The sequence below is a fragment of the Symphalangus syndactylus genome, chromosome 8 (genome assembly GCF_028878055.3).
Source record: "Symphalangus syndactylus isolate Jambi chromosome 8, NHGRI_mSymSyn1-v2.1_pri, whole genome shotgun sequence".
Taxonomy (NCBI): Eukaryota; Metazoa; Chordata; class Mammalia; order Primates; family Hylobatidae; genus Symphalangus; species Symphalangus syndactylus.
Window position 1 is genome coordinate 82,755,838 of NC_072430.2, and position 20,542 is coordinate 82,776,379.

The 20,542-nt window shown below is 34.2% G+C and overlaps 1 protein-coding gene across 1 annotated transcript in view; it reads right to left on the bottom strand.

The window, feature by feature from the left end:
* Window positions 1-20,542, bottom strand: part of TTN (titin) — a 302,859-nt gene that overhangs the window by 143,592 nt on the left and 138,725 nt on the right. Inside the window, exons 118-149 of the mRNA XM_055289874.1 lie at window positions 19,686-19,769; window positions 19,205-19,288; window positions 17,000-17,083; window positions 16,697-16,777; window positions 16,472-16,555; window positions 16,235-16,318; window positions 15,868-15,969; window positions 15,301-15,414; window positions 12,961-13,041; window positions 12,696-12,773; window positions 12,349-12,432; window positions 12,110-12,193; window positions 11,774-11,857; window positions 11,449-11,532; window positions 10,650-10,730; window positions 10,117-10,323; window positions 9,081-9,158; window positions 8,798-8,872; window positions 8,501-8,593; window positions 7,689-7,766; window positions 7,329-7,490; window positions 7,034-7,117; window positions 6,769-6,846; window positions 6,177-6,260; window positions 5,843-5,926; window positions 5,555-5,638; window positions 5,054-5,347; window positions 3,332-3,406; window positions 2,431-2,505; window positions 1,704-1,799; window positions 1,029-1,106; window positions 27-95 (exon numbers count right to left, since the gene is read on the bottom strand). Of these exons, the coding sequence (XP_055145849.1) occupies window positions 27-95; window positions 1,029-1,106; window positions 1,704-1,799; window positions 2,431-2,505; window positions 3,332-3,406; window positions 5,054-5,347; window positions 5,555-5,638; window positions 5,843-5,926; window positions 6,177-6,260; window positions 6,769-6,846; window positions 7,034-7,117; window positions 7,329-7,490; window positions 7,689-7,766; window positions 8,501-8,593; window positions 8,798-8,872; window positions 9,081-9,158; window positions 10,117-10,323; window positions 10,650-10,730; window positions 11,449-11,532; window positions 11,774-11,857; window positions 12,110-12,193; window positions 12,349-12,432; window positions 12,696-12,773; window positions 12,961-13,041; window positions 15,301-15,414; window positions 15,868-15,969; window positions 16,235-16,318; window positions 16,472-16,555; window positions 16,697-16,777; window positions 17,000-17,083; window positions 19,205-19,288; window positions 19,686-19,769 (3,087 nt within the window). The remainder of the gene's footprint in view (window positions 1-26; window positions 96-1,028; window positions 1,107-1,703; window positions 1,800-2,430; window positions 2,506-3,331; window positions 3,407-5,053; window positions 5,348-5,554; window positions 5,639-5,842; window positions 5,927-6,176; window positions 6,261-6,768; window positions 6,847-7,033; window positions 7,118-7,328; window positions 7,491-7,688; window positions 7,767-8,500; window positions 8,594-8,797; window positions 8,873-9,080; window positions 9,159-10,116; window positions 10,324-10,649; window positions 10,731-11,448; window positions 11,533-11,773; window positions 11,858-12,109; window positions 12,194-12,348; window positions 12,433-12,695; window positions 12,774-12,960; window positions 13,042-15,300; window positions 15,415-15,867; window positions 15,970-16,234; window positions 16,319-16,471; window positions 16,556-16,696; window positions 16,778-16,999; window positions 17,084-19,204; window positions 19,289-19,685; window positions 19,770-20,542) is intronic.

Genomic DNA, 20,542 nt, shown 5'->3' on the forward strand with positions numbered 1-20,542 from the left:
AGTCAGGTTTAAAAGAGAAGATGTACCTTTGGCTGGGGGTGCCTCTTTTTTCTGAACAGGAACAGGTACTTTTTCCTCAGGAATTTTCTTTGGCACTTTAAAGATATTAGGTGTTTTAGTTAGCTGAGAATGCTCAATAACACACATGAAATAAAAACACCAGAGACAACGCCAACATTACAATAATTAAAGTTTTTCAGAAGCCACTCTGTACTGTGGGACATCCATTTTAGAGGCAATAAAGATACTTTCTCAAATCACTCATTTGTCCTAACATTCCTATAGAAGAAGAAATGTCCACAAAGTACCTGTGCCATTCTTTTTTTTTCTTTTAATAACAGGGATTACCAATATGGACCCACTTTTACTATTTTTAACTTGATGAAGACTTTTTTTGAAGTGATTACCATTGTAGAGTATTTAAGCCCGGACACTGGCCTCACTTTCTGCTGTGCACTCTTATATTAGCTGAGGAGTCTACTATGACAGGGACAGCATAATCTAACTGCTTAAGAGCACTATCTGAAGCATTAAGTGAACTAGGAAGCAGGGAAAAGTAGACATTTTGTGATAACCTTGAATGCTTGGGCTAAACATTACAAAAAGGATGTGAGGCTCTTTAAAATAGTTATTATCCAAGCATTAGATTTGTTCCATAAAATAATAAATATAGTAAAATAATTATTATAACACAGAAGAAAACTCCACTTCACTTATGGAATAAAATCTAGAATGTGGGGAAGAGGGATCCATTGCTATGTGTATAAGTATATAGAGACATACTAATATATTAAAATTCTCAGCTAGTTAAGAAGCTTCTAGAATAATTCATACATAACCACATGCACACAATTATTCATTAACATCCTAGAAAAGATTAAAGAAACGGAATGAGTTATATTTTTACTGGTCCTTAATCAGTTCACTATCTAAATGATTATAAGAAAGCAGTCAAAAAAGACAATGTTGCTTTTTAGAAAGAAAATTAATGGGAATTTAAAGATATTAATAATGAGGATTTGATATACCTTTAGCTGGTGGTGCCTCCACTTTTTTAGGAACAGGAGTAGGTGCTTCAGGTACTGCTTTCTTAATCACTTCAGGCACTTAAAAGAAATTTTATGAACATTTTGAAAAGTGGCATGTGATGAGCAGAACACCACCCATATACAAATAAATAAATATCACAAAACATTGACTTATTTTTAAAAGATATTAGCAACCTAAATGGTAATAATAAATGCGCAGTAGGAACCCTAGAGGTGTAAAAGATATTACTTAGAAATCCTATAAGCAAATATAATACCAATTATGCAAAAGATTATCACACTCTTCAGGAATAGTAAAATATTTTTCTAAAAAATGAACACTTTCACCAGAGAAATAGATTCCCCCCATATTAATATTAAAAACAAAATTAAAGATTGAAATCTAGGAGAAACTATTATAGTAGGGCCTGGTCAGAAAAAATTCAATCGCCAATAACAAAATAATAATCTCTCATTCTTAGTTGTATTGCAGATGTAGAAAAATTTACAGTAAAAAAAGGACACATAGATTCAGGTGCCAGGAATAATTAATCTTCACTTTATCATGGATACGATATAAAAAAAGCATACTGGTGAATATTAGATTTAGATAACTTCTGAGAAAGATTTGGAACACCAAGAATTTTAAATATTCATCCTTAAAAGCGGTTATACCTCTAGGTGGTGCCACCTCTTCAACTTCCTCTATGCTAGGTGGTTCTTCTGGGATTTCTTCTTCTGGAATAGGCTCTTCTTCAGGCTCCTCAGTCACTTTAAAAAGATTATTATTTTGTGAATTATTTTTATAATTATTTTGAATATTAGACTACAGTGATAATATCTGAAAACTGCTCAGCCTTTGAAACGCTTATGTAAACTCACGCGTTCTTAAAAAATCTCTACTGGGTCTTCAAAATATGTTAGGCATATCCCAGCATTTGTGAACTGGAAAGGACTTCAGATAATTTATAATAATAAAAAAAAATTATTATTATTTTTTTAATGAAAGACTTGTTTGAAGTCAAACAGCCACCTGGGGTAGAAATCAGATTTTCTGCACCAGTTACTCAGGCTTAACCGGAATTTCTCTTGGATAAGCTTATTTTACAATTGCCTACTAAGTCATTTGATGAAAAATTTCCCACAGCAAATACAGTTTCCCTTCATGAGTTCTAATTAAAATAAAACAAATAGTAAACAGACAAACAGGCTGAACATGCAAGAAGGAGATTCAAATAATATTAATTTGCCTGCCCAATTTCTATTAGGTTAATAATAATTTATTTTAGAATCTGAATACGTTGATTTCCTGGGGTAAATTGTACATTTACCTACTTCAAATATTAGACAATAATAAGACAAGGATGACTTTGAAATGTTATTATCTTAGAAAGTTATCTACCTTCAACTGGTAGAACTTCCTCTTCTTTAGGGAGAATGATTCGTTTTTCTTCCACCTTCTTAGGCACCTCAGGAACTTGAGAGACATTGATTATTTTAGACACTTAAAATGCAAGAACCAAAGAAGAATAAAGACCAAGTTTCCAGTTTCCAACATAAGAGAGTAAATATCACAAGGCACATACACAAGATGAAACATTGACATTTCACGAATCGGTTAATGAGAAAATAATAAAAAGGTTTGTGGTTGAAGATTAAGGGTTTTTTAAAGAGAAATTCTACTTTTTACTGCTGGAGCCTCTATTTCTTTTTCCTTTTTCCTTTTTTTTTTTTTTTTTTGTAGGAAGAAATGGATACGAAGAAATGGGTACGAAGAAATGGGTATTTCAGGGACTAGTTCCTTAGTTATTTTTGGCTCTTTAAAGATATATTTTTATTTTTTAGAAACAACATACATAGAGAAACAATGTAAAACACACCAACACCAAGTGAAAAAATGGACACAACACAAACTTGGGTGCAACAGAGTCAGAAATGATGAATGTGAATGACAGACCATACAATGCACACATTTATGTTGAACGTCCTGTGTGGATAGAACCACAGTTCAACATCGGTGCAGCAAACACATGCCTGTTATGGGATGATGTACCTTTGGCAGGAGGGGCCACTGCTTTCTTAAGACCAGGAGGAGGGACCTTCTTTTCTGGCTCAGGTTTCTTAGGTACCACAGGCACTTTAAAAATATTATTTTATTTTATAAGTTCAGTTTCACAAGCACAAAGACAAGTAGACACAGCAGTAATATAAGTTGTACTAACAAATACGGAAACAGGACATTTTGACATTTATAGGTGAAGGAAGGAAATGGCATGGTCCAATTTACTTAGGAATAGCAATACCTTTGGCAGGGGGAGCCTCCTCTTTCTTGGGAATGACCACTTTCTTCTCTGTCACTTTCTTCTTAATCTCAGGCACTTTAAAGACATCATTTCATGACAAGGATTTATTTTGAAGGACAAAAAAAGAGAGAAACCAAGAAGTCCCCACACCCAGAAAGACCAACATGTAACAGTTGCTCAAGACAGGTCTATAAAGGCTAGTGGGGAGCCCAAATATTATAATGTAATTGGGATTTGTAAAGCAAGGGACCAGCGGCATATGTCATTATCAGAGGACAGATGCTATTAGGGTGGTGCAAAAATAATTGCGGTTTTGACATTACTTTTAATGGTAAAAACCGCAATTACTTTTGCACCAATCTAATATCATTTCATCCATTTAAATTTCACTAGTAGTTTATTGTCTAGAAAGTATTTCTGAATTGTTGATATCCAATAAAAGATCAGCTTTACTATCTCATTTGATTATATAACTATATGGCCTGATGGGAGGGTTATGCTGATTTTAAGCAGCCATGCCAGCATCTTTTGTAGAAAATATTATTGAGCTTTAAAGCACAAATATATTAATTCTGTCCTGTACGATGAGCTGATTGAATATGTTAAATCTGGATACTATTCATTCAATGATAGACTACTTTAATACCTTACTTTATTTTATCCTCACCATAATAGCTGAGCCCATTAAGACTGATATTAGCATCCCCAATTTACAGGAAAATAACTTCAGGCTCAGGTTGGTTAAAGGACTCACTGAGAGTAATACAACAAGGTGTAAAGTCAACGCTAAAATCAAAACCTGTTGGGCTGCCCTTTATATATATGTATTAGAAGACGTAACTATTATTCTGTGTTTTGATAAATACATTCATCTTTTTTTCTTTTTAGTGTGGTGTTAAAAAGGCATTTAATATAAATGGTTGAAGGAAGAAATTTAAGAATATTTATTCATAATACTTTTCAATACGTTTAACTATATAGTATACTTATTCATATATATTTAAATATATCTCCATGAAAACTATGATGTTTAATCAAATGATATGAAATCAGAACTTTTGTATCAGTTCTGGGACAATGCTTCCTTTCATCTTTGTTCTTGAATACTGCTTTGTATCAGTGAAAAAAGTAGATATCAGTGTTCCTGAACATCGTTAGAAGTAAATATGTAACTGTGTGATTGTCCATTTTATAAATATAATTTTCCTAAAACCCAGTTTTATCATAATTTGTGTGGCGAAGCTATGGGTGAAGAATGTGTTTTCACTTTGGGGGTGTACCTTTGGGTGGTGGTGGAGGTTCCACTTTTTTAGGAGCGGGAACAGGGACTTTCTTCTCTGGTACAGGTTTCTTTGGCACTTCAGGCACTTAAAAACATTTCATTTGAAGGCATTAAAAACCACATATACATGGTCATATATATATATATATATATATATATATATATATATATATATATATATGAAAGAGACACATGAGAATAAGACCACAAACAAGTAAACATAATATGTGATTTGAAAAGACATTTAGATAATTTACAATAGACAGATACACAAGGCAGATACACAATAAGAGCACACAGGTCTGGAATGTTTTCTAAGATTTAGATGGTCAATCACAGAGGGTAAAGGATTATAGATAAAACTGGAGATAAACAAAAGGATGGGAAAGCAGAATTCAACACAAAAGAGGCCTTGATGATTCCAAGAAGAGCTGCTATACCTGGTGCAGGTACTGGCACCTTAGGTTTAACTTCTGGAAGGACTTCTTCTTCAGGTACAAATTCTTCTTCCTCAGGTACATATTCTTCTTCGGGAGGAAATTCCTCTTCCTCAGGTGGAATTTCCTCTTCTTCAGGTAGAACTTCCTCTTCTTCAGGTAGAACTTCCTCTTCTTCAGGTAGAACTTCCTCTTCCTCAGGTAGAACTTCCTCTTCAGGAACAATTTCTTCAAATAGAACTTCCTCTTCCTGAGGTAGAGCTACAGGAACTGGAACTGGTTCACGTTTCTTTGGCACTTTAAAGATATTTATTCAAGGGTACAAACATCACTTTTATGTAAAATATTCAAAACAATGAAGAAGCTTATGAAAGACAAATATTCTGTGATCACAAAGCATCAATTATTATCAACATAACTACTAAGCATTAATTATAATTAGTAAGGCTGTATAACACCAGTTAGTTTTCTCTTTTACTGTGGCTCTGTTACAGATTAATGTACCTTTGGGTGGTGGTGCTTCCACTTTTTTCGGAACAGGTGTTGGTTTCTTTTCTTCTGGGATGAGCTTCTTGGGCACCTCTGGCACTTTAAAGATATTATTTATTTTAGGAATATGTTCTTTTACAATGTCTTAGAGCAATAGATATGAAAAAGAATCACAAAATACCTGACATATTTCTAAACAGATAGACACTTTAAAAATGTACAATGTAATGGGGAAATTTGTATGTGAGTATACATAGATGTGAGTTTTTTCCCCCAAGTACTTTAAGTGATGAAATGATGTACCTTTTGCAGGTGGAGCCTCCACTTTCTTAGGAGCAGGAACTGCCACCTTCTTCTCAGGCACAGGCTTCTTGGGTACCTCTGGCACTTTAACGAAATGATTTAGAGAAAAATTTTATATGACATAAAAATACTGATTCCAAGCATAGTTTCAAAAGATTAAGATAAGGTAATAAAAGTATGACAAAGGTATTCCAAGAAGCATTTTATTTTTAAAATAAAATATCTAATTTTCTCTAAAGAGTTGCATCCCAAAGAGTACAGAATTAAACCAATTAATTTTTTACCCATATGCAAATGGGAAATAAAAATATTGCAACATTGCAAGTTCATGTACCTTTGGCAGGTGGAGCTTCCACCTTTTTAGGAGCTGGTACTGGTACTTTCTCCTCTGGTACAGGTTTCTTGGGCACTTCAGGAACTTCAAAGATATCAAATAGAGTTAGTGTCACATTTTTCACCCATAGCTAAGATTTTAAGGCTGGCAATGTAAGGCCTTAATTGAAGCAGCATAGATATTCTATCAATTTCACTTTAAGACTGAAAATTATAATAGCCACAAAACAATGGCCAGAAAATACACAAAAATTAAAATAAAAAACACTGAAAAAAACGTGGACTGGTGATAAAGACAAGACACAATGCCTGGTAAATGATGGTTTTGTCCATTTTGATATGCAAAAAGAATGTATTTTACTTGAAGAACTTTCCACTAAAGAGGAGGAGCCAACCATTGAGCATAAGCATAATTTGATGGTAAAATTCAGAGATGAATACCGGGTAAACTGCTCCTGTGGCCAGTTGAGAGGTGCTTGTCACGGCATTAATGTTGTTAATATTGTCATGGGGAAAGATCTGCTATGGCTCACCAAGTTATGCTGCATGGGTGAATTATCATGCTATTCCATTGATGGATTATAAGGATGTACCTTTTGCTGGTGGAGGCTTCTCCTTCTTAGGAATAAGCACAGGAACTTTCTCCTCTGGCTTCTTAGGAACCTCAGGCACTTTAAAGATATTGTTTATTGTTAAGTTCTAACTACTAGTAACAACACCTCCATATAAAACATAGCTAATGTTTTTTAACAACAGATAGTGACAGACACACAAGGTTTTGAACTCAGAAGAAAGTTGAGCTAACTATTTCTAGGCAGATGAAGTCTCTTAGATACCCATCAGTGAATGGTGGTGTACCTTTTGCTGGTGGAGCTTCCTTCTTTTTGGGAACAGGAACAGGTTTCTTCTCTTCTGGAACAGGTTTCTTGGGTACCTCAGGCACTTTAAAGATATTATTAAGAATGTTGGAAATTTTGCAGGAAAGAAATAAAATGTGAAAAGCACCTGTAGAAATCATATTTCAGCATCTAAAAATATCTGCTTTAAAGTAAGCAATCATCAGTGCTGCCAATAACCCCCAGAATCTGACCAAATCAGACCCCCAAACTCCAAAGATGCTGTTGCACATCCCTTTGCAGGAGGCATCATCTACCTTTGACTGGTATCACTGGCACCACTTCTTCCTCAGTTATGAACTCCTCTTCTTCATGAATGTACTCTTCTTCTTCTTCTACAAGATGTTCTTCTACATGGGTTACAACTTCCTCTTCAAAGGCAACCTCTTCTGGTTCAAGTTCTTTAGGCACTTCTGGCACTTTAAAGATATTATCTTTAAGTTGGACATTTGCCAACGACTCAACAAAATTAAGACAACTTAGAAACATAGGCCCATTTATAACAGAAGAAAAGACAAGATTTACTTTTCCTACAAAAGAAGTTTTCACACACAGAACTGAGGAGGAATTCAACAGCAAAAGACGAACGACACATTAAAATGAATGCCATTAGATACCTCTAACAGGTGGTGCTACTTCTTTTCTAGGGACAGGTATTTTTTCTTCTGCGACAACCCTCTTGGGCTTCATGGGCACTTGAAATACGAAGTATAAGGAAATTTTATTTTCAGAAAAAGGCCAATGCTTGCTTTGCTGTACTTTAAGCAGATAGAATAACGTATCTTCCTCTAATGAGATAGAGATGCGATTGTTCATCTTTAAGAAACTCTATACTCTCTGTGGAAAGGATTCTGAGCTTCATATAAATACAAATACACAGAAGTACACAACTAAACGTGAAGTAGCAGAGCCCAAACGTGAAATGAGCTTTAGTGTTCAAATATCTCTGCTTGAAAGAAATATCCTTTCCTGAAAAGCGAAATTTACTTCTCAATTAGTATACTTCATACTTAGTATGAATCAGGGGGAAAATGACTGGAAACTGGTTAGCTTTAAAAAACATCTTCAAAATGAATTTAGAATGAATAAACAGTTACCAAAGTTTGGTGAATATTATGGTATCATTACATCATTTAGGTAAATCAGGAATATGCCAAATGGTCATTGATTTTAAACCCAAACATTCTATTTTATATGTATTGTAGCCATGTGGCAGGACACAGCCATTGGCTAACAGGCTATGGATGTATTTAGAAATAATTTTTCCTTTTAAAGTTATTATCTTCTTATCCTGTATTTACACATTTTTACATCCAACATTCTGCTGACAACTAAAAGACATGAAACAACAAAACAAAATGAATCATAGTTACATTAATTTCAAATGAGGCATCAGAAAAATCACAATCGAGGAAGGAAATCATTATACCTTTAGCAGCGGGTTCAGTCACCTGCTCTTTTTCACGTTTGGTAATTGAAATATGTATTTTTTCCTCAATAACTTTCTTTGGTTCTTCAGGCACTTTAAAGATATTAATTATTAAAGAGCATTAAAACCACCTCCTTGAATACTATGTAATAAATACACATAAAAAACTGAAATATAAGAATCAGGACAAGAACATCCTACTCAGTAAAAACACAGAACATCAGACGGGCTAGCAAGACATGATTTTAGAACATACATAACAAAGTTGTTTTTGGTGATTATTACTCAGTAATGTACCTTTGGGTGGTGGAGGTTTGAGTTTCTTAGGAATGGGCACTGGTACTTTTTCTTCAGGGACAGCTTTCTTTGGCACTTTAAAATATCAATATTAAGAGATTTTAAAACTTGAAACAGATTTCTCAAGGCTAGTAAGAACAAAAAGTTAAGAAAGACAAAAACAACATAATATTCCCAAACACACATAATTTGCATGCTGCCACTTTTACATATATTTTTATAGTAGGACAGACATGGAGGAAACAAAGATCTCTTACAGGTAATAATGTTTTGTTCACTCTACCTTTAGCTGGTGGGGCCTTTGGTTTTGTGGGAACTGGTTCTTCTGGGACAGGCTTTACAGGGATAGGCTTCTCTGGTTCTTTAAAAGTACATACAAGGTATTTCATGTTAGACTTTAGAATATAAGTTTAAACATTTCTTAAAAGGAATCAAATAATTGAAATAATATCTTTTATCTACAGTATAACCATAGCCTATTGAAGTAGGCAAGAATCAGAGGTCCAAGCAGAATAAGCTCATATTGCCCTTTCCTTCTTGCTATTTTCTTTAATTAGGTAATTCTTACATATTAAAATTCTCATTTCACTTCAGGTAGATAAATTCCTGGCTAAAATTCCCCTATAATATGGTATTTTTTAAAGCTATCCGTAAGACTATGTAGAATGTTCTCAAAGTTGGGCTATGAAACGTCAGACTGAATAAGCGAAATAAGATTGATTCATTTCAAAATTTCAATAGAGATTTATTCTTTGAGTAAAATAAACGATTTGAAGCCCAAACTATATGCCTACAAATTTGACCTTCATTAGGTAAAACACAACAGCTTGTGTTAGCTTACATGTCTGTCTTAACTTTTGAAGTAGTCATTGTCAAGTTTTGATAATGGGAACCCTGTGGGTAAATACATTTTCTCAATAGCCTATCATACTCCATAATAGCAAGCTTTAGAATAAAGGATATTCAGAAATTTTTAACCATGTACTAGAATGATCATGGGCACTTGAAGATAAACTTGTAACCTTTTTGAAAAAGAAACTTAGGGACATTTGCTATTTTGCATATGAGCAAAAATGAGGGGGGTATTAGATTATTCCCAGAACAAAAGTCTAACAATAACCTTAAGATTTATAGAGGTTTTTTAAAATTTTTTCTAGAAGTTATCAAAGAAGAAAATTCCGCATTTGCGAAATGAAACAAAGTTCTTTCCAAATTTCTTTGGGTATCCAAATTTTTATCTTGTTATGATTTATCTTGTTTTATCTTGTTTGAGTGTGCACATATTTAGTGTGGTTTTGAGTTTGCAGTTTTGCTCATACCTGTGATGTATTCTTCATGCTCTTCATATCGTTCATACTCCCGCTCCTCATATTCTTCATATTGGTCATATTCTTCTGTTGGTTCATACTCCTCAAATTCTTTATAATCATATTCTTCATATTCCTCATATTCTTCTTCCCGTTGTACTGAAACCGCTTCTTCTTCTAGGGTATAAGACCTTTCTTTCTCTTCCATTATAGTTACTTCTGAAACAATATTAACAACAGGCAGCACTTTACTTTAAAGCACTTTTAGGGATGACTGATAGTAACAATGTGCTTTGATTTTATTCTTTTGTGTTTGTTTCATGCACTGATTATGGGAGACCCTGAGTGTTTTGTTTTGTTTTTTTTTTTTTTTTTTGGCCGGTCAAGGTATCATAGAGTATATTTAGCAATTGTGATTTCAAATGTTATATGCCCTGCCCTTAGTCAACAATAAGCTAATAAAGTATAGGAGTCAGATTGGGAACTAGAAGGCAAAGAGCCGGATAGTTTCATGCCTCACATTACTTAATCAAAGTTCAATATACCTTTGGTGGGTTGAGGTTCTCTTTTTGGAGCTTCAATTGATACTTTTTCTTCTTTAATCACTCTTTTTCTGAATTCAGTCACTTTAAAGGAGTAATTATTAAAAGTGAATTGCAAGATTCTGAAAATGTGTGTGTGAAGAGAAATTTTGTTCAAACAATTCAAGGACAAAGACAACCATAACAGTGCCTGATTAAACTTTCATTTAAAAGGCAAGAAAATCAATAGACTTGGAAGTAAACTTGCTCTAATATACATAGGAAGTATGTCAAAGACATTGAATAATTTTAGGAAAATCAAGTAGTATTTATAAAAGTTTAAAAAGACAACTAAACAGCATAAATAATGACTATCAAACTAAGTAGAAGCATTAGACAGAAACCTATGTTACATGAATAGTTTCTTCACCTTAATTCTAAGACATTTTCCTTAGCTGTACTGGTACAATGTAGAAAATTCAGAATTGAAAAAATTAAAAATTTCATCAGAGATTGCCACATAAAGCAAGCATCTAGGCAGATGAGTTTAGTATATGGAAAAGACATTAGAAGACAAATACAGATTAAGGAAAATTATTCACATACGTTTAGAAGAAGCTTCACTTTTTTATTTTGAAGAAAAAAGTACTTTCCGTTATCAAAAATGTTTAGTTTTGAAGTGATATGCATTAACAAACTTATATTGCTTACTTTATACTATGTCTTTTTTTTTTTTTTTTTCTAATGAAACCTATTCCACTAGATTAGTTTTAGTGTCTGGATGCTTATTTTGATTTTTTTTTTTTTTTAAGAGTCAGTATACCTTTAGCTGGTGGTTCCTCCTCTCTTTTAGGTTTGAGTTTCAGAACTTTTTCTTCTGGGACAGCTCTCTTCATTTCCTCTGGCACTTTAAAGAGAGATTTCACTTTAAAGTATTGTTTCCCTCTTTCAAACCACAAAAAAGCAGCCATATAGTAGTAGCCCAAACATAAAAACTTGACATTTTCATTATTTCAAACATAAAACAACAACTGTAACAACAACAACAACATTAACAACAACAACAAAACCCAGCACCCATAACCAGCGTATTTGGTAAAGAGAGTAGGGCAAGTACAATATTGTGCATAATGGAAGGGTGGATGTACCTCTTGCTTTTGGAGGCGCCTCTTTTTTAGTTACAGCAACAAGAACTTTTTCTTCCTGGGTAATTTGCATGTGCCTCTCAGTCACTTAAAAGATAATTTTAGGATTAGGGAGTTATATTAAAGTGGACATAAAAAATATACTAGCCAGAAAGTACTGTGACTTTAGAATAGAAGAATTTACAAGGCACACACAAATAAACATCACAAGTAATACTCCACCCAAAGACAACATTGTCACCCACCAACATTTAAACTGTATGACCCAAAGGACAGCAGCAGAGAGAAAGAAAGACAAGCCATATGTTCCTAGTTTTTCTGCTGGGGAGGTTTGTTTACCTTTGGCTGGGGGAGGTTCTTCCATCTTAATGACTTTTGGAGGAACCTTTTTTTCTGGAACTGGTTTCTTTGGCTCTTCTGGCACTTAAAAGATACCAGGCAATACCGTCAAACATACAATATGGAAAACACTAAACATAGATACACTTATTTTCTGGTTAATGTTTAAAAAATCTGAAGAATGTATCAATTTAAGATAAAAAAGACAGTCTTGAAGAATAAAATAAAATCCAATATACCTTTAGGTGGGGGCACCTTTTCCTTTTTAGGAACTGGAGCAGGAACTTTCTTTTCTGGCACAATTTTCTTAGGTGCTTCAGGAACTTTAGAAAGATTAGGTTTAAGAATATGAGTTTGCCTTACATATGAAGTGATACAGTTTTGGGGCTTAGAATTCACTTTTTGAAAATATTGCACATATATACAAACATTAATGACTATACTCAGTAAATACATTCATACATGTGTGGTGACAAAATGTAGACAGTTATGTAAATTGTTATGCATAAGACAGTTATGCAAATATGAAGGTATTATTATATACATTGAAATAAATAGTGTTGCATTTCTTTGAAAGAAATCATACCTTTAGCCGGTGGAGGTTCCTCTATTTTAGCAGGAATTTTTGGTTTCAGTATAATTTTCTTCTCCTGCCTCTCTGTCACTTGAAAAGATTATAAAATATATTTGTAGAAATGGCCAGATTTCTTTTTGATAAAATTGTAAGGGATCTTTTTATTAGACATTATATTTATCAATATTTGCAATATGGATGACAAATTAGCTATAAGAAAACATAAAGAAGGAGACAAGCTAACATAGGGATAAAACTAATTAAAGAGTCAGTATACCTTCAGCTGGCTCAGCTTCCACTCTCTTAGAAATAATGTGCAGCTTTTCTTCCACAACATATTCCTCAGGCTCTTCCATCACTTTAAAGACAGCAGTTTTAAAGAAGGTAAATTCCAGTGTTTTTCATGTTTATTTTTAGCTTTAATTTATCACTTCAAAGAGTAATTAAAATAGCAAAAGTTTAACCCTTGCCAAATCCCTGCTTGTTCCTATTTAAAATACTCAAAGAGCATTTTAATCAAAGCATATGCCTTAATGAAGAGTATGGGAAATAGGTTTCATTAACTTAATTTTCACATGCGTCATACAGATAATAATGCTTATATCCACAGCAACAACAGGACAAGTACAAGACAAAAAACGATTATAATAGCTGAGTTAACAAGAACACAATAATTTGAAGATGAGTTTCACAAATAACAGAGCACTCTAGATTTGAAGGCCACAGGGCAGAAACATATTCTTGAGGATTTAAGTGAATTGTAAGATAATATTTCACATTGTTTTCCTCGCCAATTTTGTGGGGCAGGTATGGTAGAAGAGGCGGGAGGCTTCACATGATTTTTGAGCCTGAGTGTATACAGTTTTAATTTTTTTTTAAGACAATGTCTTGCTTTGTTTCCCAGGCTAAAGTGCAGTGGTGTAATCACAGCTCACTGTAACCTCGAACTCCTGGGCTCAAATGATCCTCTTGCCTCAGCCTCCTGAGTAGCTGGGACTACAGGCGCATGCCACTATGCCTAGCTGTTTTTTTAATTTTTGTAGAATGGGGTCTTGCTATGTTGCACAGGCTGGTCTTGAACTCCTGTGCTCAAACAATCCTCCCTTCTCGGCCTCCCAAAGCACTGGGATTATAGGCATGAGCCACCATGCCTGGTCAAAGTTAAATAAGGAATAGAAGTGTCTGGTTAAAAACATATCTGTTCCTTACACTGAAAGTAAACCTAACAAGCCACCCATCTTTGGGGCTTAATGAGAACATAAAAATAATCACAGTGTTTCTCTTTTTAACTAAAGTCTGGAGTACTAAAGGAAGTTTATAGTGTCAAAAGTTGAAATCAGACTATGTTTGGTTTTACGAACACTTTTAGAAAAGATGAAGTCGTCTTCAAATCTACCAGCTTCCTGACTTATGTCCACCATCATGGCCTCTTCCAGGAAGCACAACAGAACTAATGGATTTCCTTCTGGGAGTCATGTCCCACCTTGGCCTATTCCAAGGCATTCCATTAAGACTATGCACCTTGGATTTTTACATGGGCTTTTGTTCCAAGTGAAAAAAGGGGCATGGTGTGCCATCTTTTATTATACAGATAAAAACAGATACTTAGGGCATCTAAATGTACTTCAATTCTACTCATCTTCTCACTGGGAAGAGAGTTAGTTTGGTTAAGGAAATTATTGATTTCTCTTTAAAAGCAGACCTTAGGAACTTTCTTAGGAAAGTTCTTTTGGCCATATGGATTTAGCGAAAATGCTGGATTTTAGTTGGAAACCTGGTGTTGCCTTAACTCATTGAAAAGATATCCCAATGGAATAGTTTGTTGGTTCTGTCCTTAAGAAACTATAGATAATTAGCATTATAGGTGTGAAAAGATCTGAGTAACAAGTCAGTCTGATCACATATATAACACAATTGTTTTCTCCATATGTAAAATACAGGAAAGCCTTATGTGTTCAGTGCTTCAGACTCACAAATATGGCATTGACTCCTGGAATGTAATGAGGTAATATATTTTCTTGTTCCTGTACCCTAAAACTTAAAGTATAATAATAATAAAATTAAAAAAATACATATATATTTTCTTGTTCATTTCAAAACATTTTAAGACATTATAGTGACTTCTGCAATTGACTTAATGGATTATAATTTATAGTTTTTAAATGCCTAGAATAAAAAAATTAAAGGATTATAATGTAAAATATATTTCTGTCTGTGGATTGTGGTACAAGCAATGTTTGAGAAACACCAATTAGACATTAGGCTATTAAGGTAAAGCTTATGCCAGCCCACCATGCTGAAGCCAAGTCCTGTTTAATGAAACGATATATGTATATGGAGATATCTGCCCTGATTAATTATATATAAATATGAAGCCTCTTTTATTCTATATAGGCAAGTAAGAAGGGATGCAGAAGAAATACATTGGATTTCTCTAATCTAGTATAATCCTCCTGAATCTTGTGTTTTGATCAAAATATTCATTAATGAGACTGGTAGATGTTCACTGAATTCGTGTCACTTTTTTGTGTCCCTTTTCATTGGTCTGTAAACAATTCGTGAAAGAAAACACCTCATTAAAACCCCAGATCATCTCTAGCTTATTTGCATTGTTTACCTTCATATTCTGTAACCTCCGCTTCTTCCTCCTCCTCTCTTTCTTCTTCTCTATAAACTGAAATGGACACACCTTCCTCCTCTTCTGAATAACTCCATTCCTCCTCTGCAGATACTTTAAAAGATAAGGTTTCATTTAAATTCAGCCTGCTGAGATACAGATGTATATACAGCCATGTGGTCACTACAGATGGATAACTGTTCCTCTATCTGCTTAGGACATAGCTTCATGGTACTTCCTCACTATAAGAAGGAGGAAGCTAATTTAAGATGAGGGCAAGTACAGCCCAAGACTGAGAATGATACTTTAGTTATGTCCAAGTGTGGCCACTTTCAAAATTATAACATTTTCGGGACTCATCCACTTCCTTCGAATGATTCAAGGCCAACATAGACACAAAAGACTCAGTCCCAGAAGGCTACAAAAGGTAGACACATTCTAATACCAACATAAGGAGAAATAACTGATGAGGACACGTTCTAAAGTAAACAATCACATGTGGAAGAAGAAGAGACTTTGAGGAAAACACACACAAACTCATTTATCCCCTGACTTCCGATTATATACCTTCGTGCCGCATGACTTCCACTCTTTGAGGAACTGCGAAGGATAGTTTTTCTTCAGCAACAAATCTTTTTTCTTCTACAACAGTTTTCTTAGAGACTTCAGCTTTAAGAAAGTGTTAAAGTTGAAGTTTAAAATAAAGAATTTTAACAATTCTCACTTTCTAGAATTTGGGGAAGAGTTGCACAGTACACCACTTTGACTAGCAAAATGGGAAAACAAGTTACATATCACAAGGACATAAACACAAAGTTTCACTGCAAGTAAGACAACGGATCAGTACAAGCACAGACCAGGTGGAAAAAGCAAGAATTTAACATACTCAAAGATTTTTTTTTTTTTTTTATCAGAGGACTGAGGCAAATCCTACCTCGGGGAGGAGGAGCTTTCTTAGCGACAGGAACTGGCACTGCAACTTTCTCCTCTGGGACAGGTTTCTTAGGCAGAGCTGGCACTTTAGAGACATTATGCACTTTTAGAAATTTAATGTGATCTAATCGAAGCCCAATGCAAAACAAAGAAATACATCCACAATGCACTCATATCACAAAACTAACAAAATCACTGGAACATAAAGACAGTTCTTGGGAAGATGAAGAAACAATACCTTTTGGTGGTGGTGGAACTTCTTCCTCTTTCCGAGGAACAGGTTTTCTTTCTTCAGGAACTTTCTTCTTTGGTATTTCTGGCACTTAAAGGATAGTATTGAATTTTAAAATTTGTCAAAAAGGACAAATAAATCAGCAACACAGAAGTGGCAATTAAAGAAGACATGCAATTAAAGAAGCTTGAAGGAAAGACGAGGTTATTTCATGGAGATGGGATTAAGTACCTGCTGGTGGTGGAGATTCCTCTCTTTGAGTTACAATGGTTATTTTTTCTTCTGTCACAACTCTCTTCTGTACTTCAGGAACTTGAAGAGACATTTTTAGAATTGACTTTATATTTTCTAAAGTAGCTATGCACAGTTATTTTTTTTTTAAGAAAGCAGACAGGTGGACAGACACTTTTGTTCAATTCTCACCACAAAACATTCATTTAGAATTAAACTAACTCAATGAACAGATAATTAAACAAAAAATATTTTGTATCAAAGACAAAAGATAGGGTTTCTTTTCTTCGAAAGCCACTGTACCTTTAGCTGGGGGAGCTTCCTTTTTCTTTGCAACAGGAACCGGAATCTTTTCTTCAGGGACAGGTTTCTTTGGCACCTCTGGGACTTAAAGTTTTTGAAACACAATGTTAGTTCAGACATATATCACTTTTATGAAAGAACATAGGCACATGCACAAATCTTTATGTAGTACATTAATGTTGTTATAGATTATCTATGCATCAGAAAAATTATCCAGAAAATTAAACTAACTATAATATTCCAAGGATGACAATGTGACAAATATCACAAATAATGTTTTAGAGGCATTTAGGCAAAAATGAGTCATATAACAGAAAGTTGTGCACAGAATTAATCCTTTATATATTGATATGACCTTGCTAAAAACAAATTAGTGATGACACAACAATCAAGAATGTGGATATGGTATATAGAAAACTTCTTTATGCTTTGTATTGAGAAATGGAGTACATAATAACAATGGCTTTAGTTTATCTAAGACTATTTTAGACTAAGACTAAGAAGTCTTAGAATAGTTGAATATATGTAACTTACTTCTCTTCCCCACATTTCTCCTCTCATTTTTGGGGGGTGTGCCTGTAGTGAATTCAAAACTCAGGAAACACTTACTCTAGAGTAGGTCTCTCAATCTGATACCCGTGTGTTAATGACTTTACAGAGCTTTGTGTGCAGAATTTTGTGGGTATGTGTATTTGTGCTTTTTTTTCTAAGGGACTCTAGAGTTTTCAACAGGGTTTTCAACCTAAAAAATGTTTACAGTGTATTTGATTTATCTATTCTAAGAATGGATAATGTTGACTTCTTAATTGGAAGATGAATTTTAACAGCATGCATTATTGGCAATAATTGTTCTCATTTTAAATACAATATTGGCAGCTTTTGTGAATCCTTGCGCCTCTGCACATACATTTGTAATATTTTGGTGTAATTATATAGCTGTTCATTTATATATGTATATGTTATGCTATATATACATGCAGTATTTATATATATATATACATGCTATTATACTATGTGTATTTGTTTTTGTGAGTAAATGAGAGATGCCTCTGTGTCTCCTTTAGAAGACATATATGACTTTGCTGAAAGCGAATTAGTGATTACGCAAACAGTCAAGAATGTTCAGATAGTATATAGAAAAGCTGCTTTATGCTTTGTATTGGGAAATGTAGTACATAATAACAATGGGTTTAATTTATCTAAGATGATCTGTCTAAAGTAGCTTTAGTATTAGTATTGGTTTTACTAACATGACCTTTGTATTGAATGGTTAGATAATCAAAAGAATTTTGAAAGAGCCAAGAGTTTGAGAAAGAGAGAAGCATATTTGATTCAGGAAGAAAATAGAAACATTACAAAGTCAGGCCAAAGGAACACTATTCAAAATGTACTATTTTAGTTAGGTCTGGTTTCTCCTAAATTGGATAATGTTGAATTCTTGCTGAGTCTCTCTGTAAACGAATGGATGTGTGCAATTGTAGCTTCAGTGCTTCAATAAGATAGTGCCTTTTATCGCCAAAAAAATCCCAAACAAACCAAAGCAAGGGATTTGTGATATACCACAGCAGCACATTGTCATTCAAACATACCTCTGTGAAAGGTACTTTGACTAGCTAATTAGATAATGGAAACATTTATGGCAATCACTGAAGCTCAGTTAAGGTCTCAAGAAAGTGGTGAAAGTAAACTTCAAAAAATCTGTATGTTCCCCACTATTGAAGACTCGCCACTATTGACTTTTAAGAAGCGTGGTACTATGTACGTCTTTATGTAATTAACACTCAGTTCTGCCAGACACTCTCCAGTTGTCATTGCCTGTCTCCACCTCTTCATAATGCATGAAATTGCTTTTATTAAGAAAAAGTTGCATTTATGAAGGACGAAAATTTTTTCCTAGTAACATGTCAGTAGAAAACAAGTTTCACAAACATTTCCTCTTTCTCTAAAAGAGGGAAGATATTAAAAATGTAAGATAGCAGTTTGACATAGTTACTTCCTTTAACAACACTTTTTTGTGATGTCTTAGGAATATTCAGTATAATAAAGTATGTCAAGAGCATGGCACGGAAGCTGACAAACATTAAAAACACAAGGAGAATGTAAAAGAGACAAAAGACAAAGGCAGCATAGTACATATGAAGATCGCAGAAAGCAAAAGGCTGGCACTTGGAGCAAAGAGTCTCGCCATCATTGGCTGTGGTGTACCTTTTGGGGGAGCAGCAGGTTCCTTCTTAGGCACAGGAACTGGCTTTTTCTCCTCTGGCACGGGTTTCTTGGGAACCTCAGGAACTTTAAAGATACAATTGTTGAAATAACGTGGAATATTCTAGTCGCCTTCTGAGACATTTAAGATTACATTAAAGCATAAATCTTCGCTAAGAGTGTGAGAATTAGGAAGTAATTCAAATACGCCTATTTGTGATAGAAACGAACGCTAAATACCTCAACACCATATAGATATTACATACATTACACAAGCAGACAAAGACCCAGTTAGCATGATCTGGAGTCTAGAAATGTTACCAATACTTGTATAACACATTACCACAAATAAATGAAATCAATATACACAGAATTAAATATATTATAGATGGTTTACAGATGCTATTTTGTTAATACACAGATCTCATAGAAAAAGATACAAGATGGATGCTAAGAATTATTTTTTTCACAAATATTATTCTACCTTTCGGTGCTGGGGGCTCCACTTTTTTAGGAATGGGAACAGGGGCCACTTCTTCTGGAGGTAGTTTCTCAGGTAGCTCAGGGACTTTAAAAGAAATGTGCCGTTTTTGAGAAAGTGTGCATTTGACAAGGCATATGTTGTTGTAGGACTTAGAATTAAATAAAATAGAGATTCCCTTTTTATACCAATTGAATGCAAGAAAATTATGCTTTAGAAATGAGGGTAAATGAAGATGGCTGAATGGCTAATTAGAAAATGTGACTGCTGTCATCTTTAACTGCAGAATCCTCCACTTTGTCAGGAACAGGTAGGAGCAATCCTCCCTCGGAGGTGCCTGTGTCAGTTCCTCAGAAACCAGCTTTTTATGAACATCAATAACTATGAAGTTAGTTTTTTTTTTCGTAACCTTTACTTTTATAAAGCAGTTTCATAAACACAATTGCATTAGATTTTTTTGTGTCTTAAATGTTTAACAATTTGGGTGGGATGGAGGGGTGGAGCCTTGATCTATAGTGCTTGCAGATTTCCGATTTCCAAACTGGTGTAAACACTCCCTCCCACCCTGGCTGTCAAGGTGATGTCATTGTCCTGGAGTTGGAAAGAGATGTGTAGTAGTACATTATATGGTATTTCCACCACACAGACACGAAGATGGAAACAATCTCAGAAACACAGATAAAAACAAAATGCAGTAAAATAGGAGGTAATGAGTTTTGAGTATTTATTAACATTTAAAAATATACTTTATTGGACTGTAAGCTTACATAATCTAATTTTTAATAATGGTGGTGTTAAACTACTAGCTGGCAAAATTCCTGAAAATGTAACCATAGGCTCTGGTGAGCTGGTATGAACTG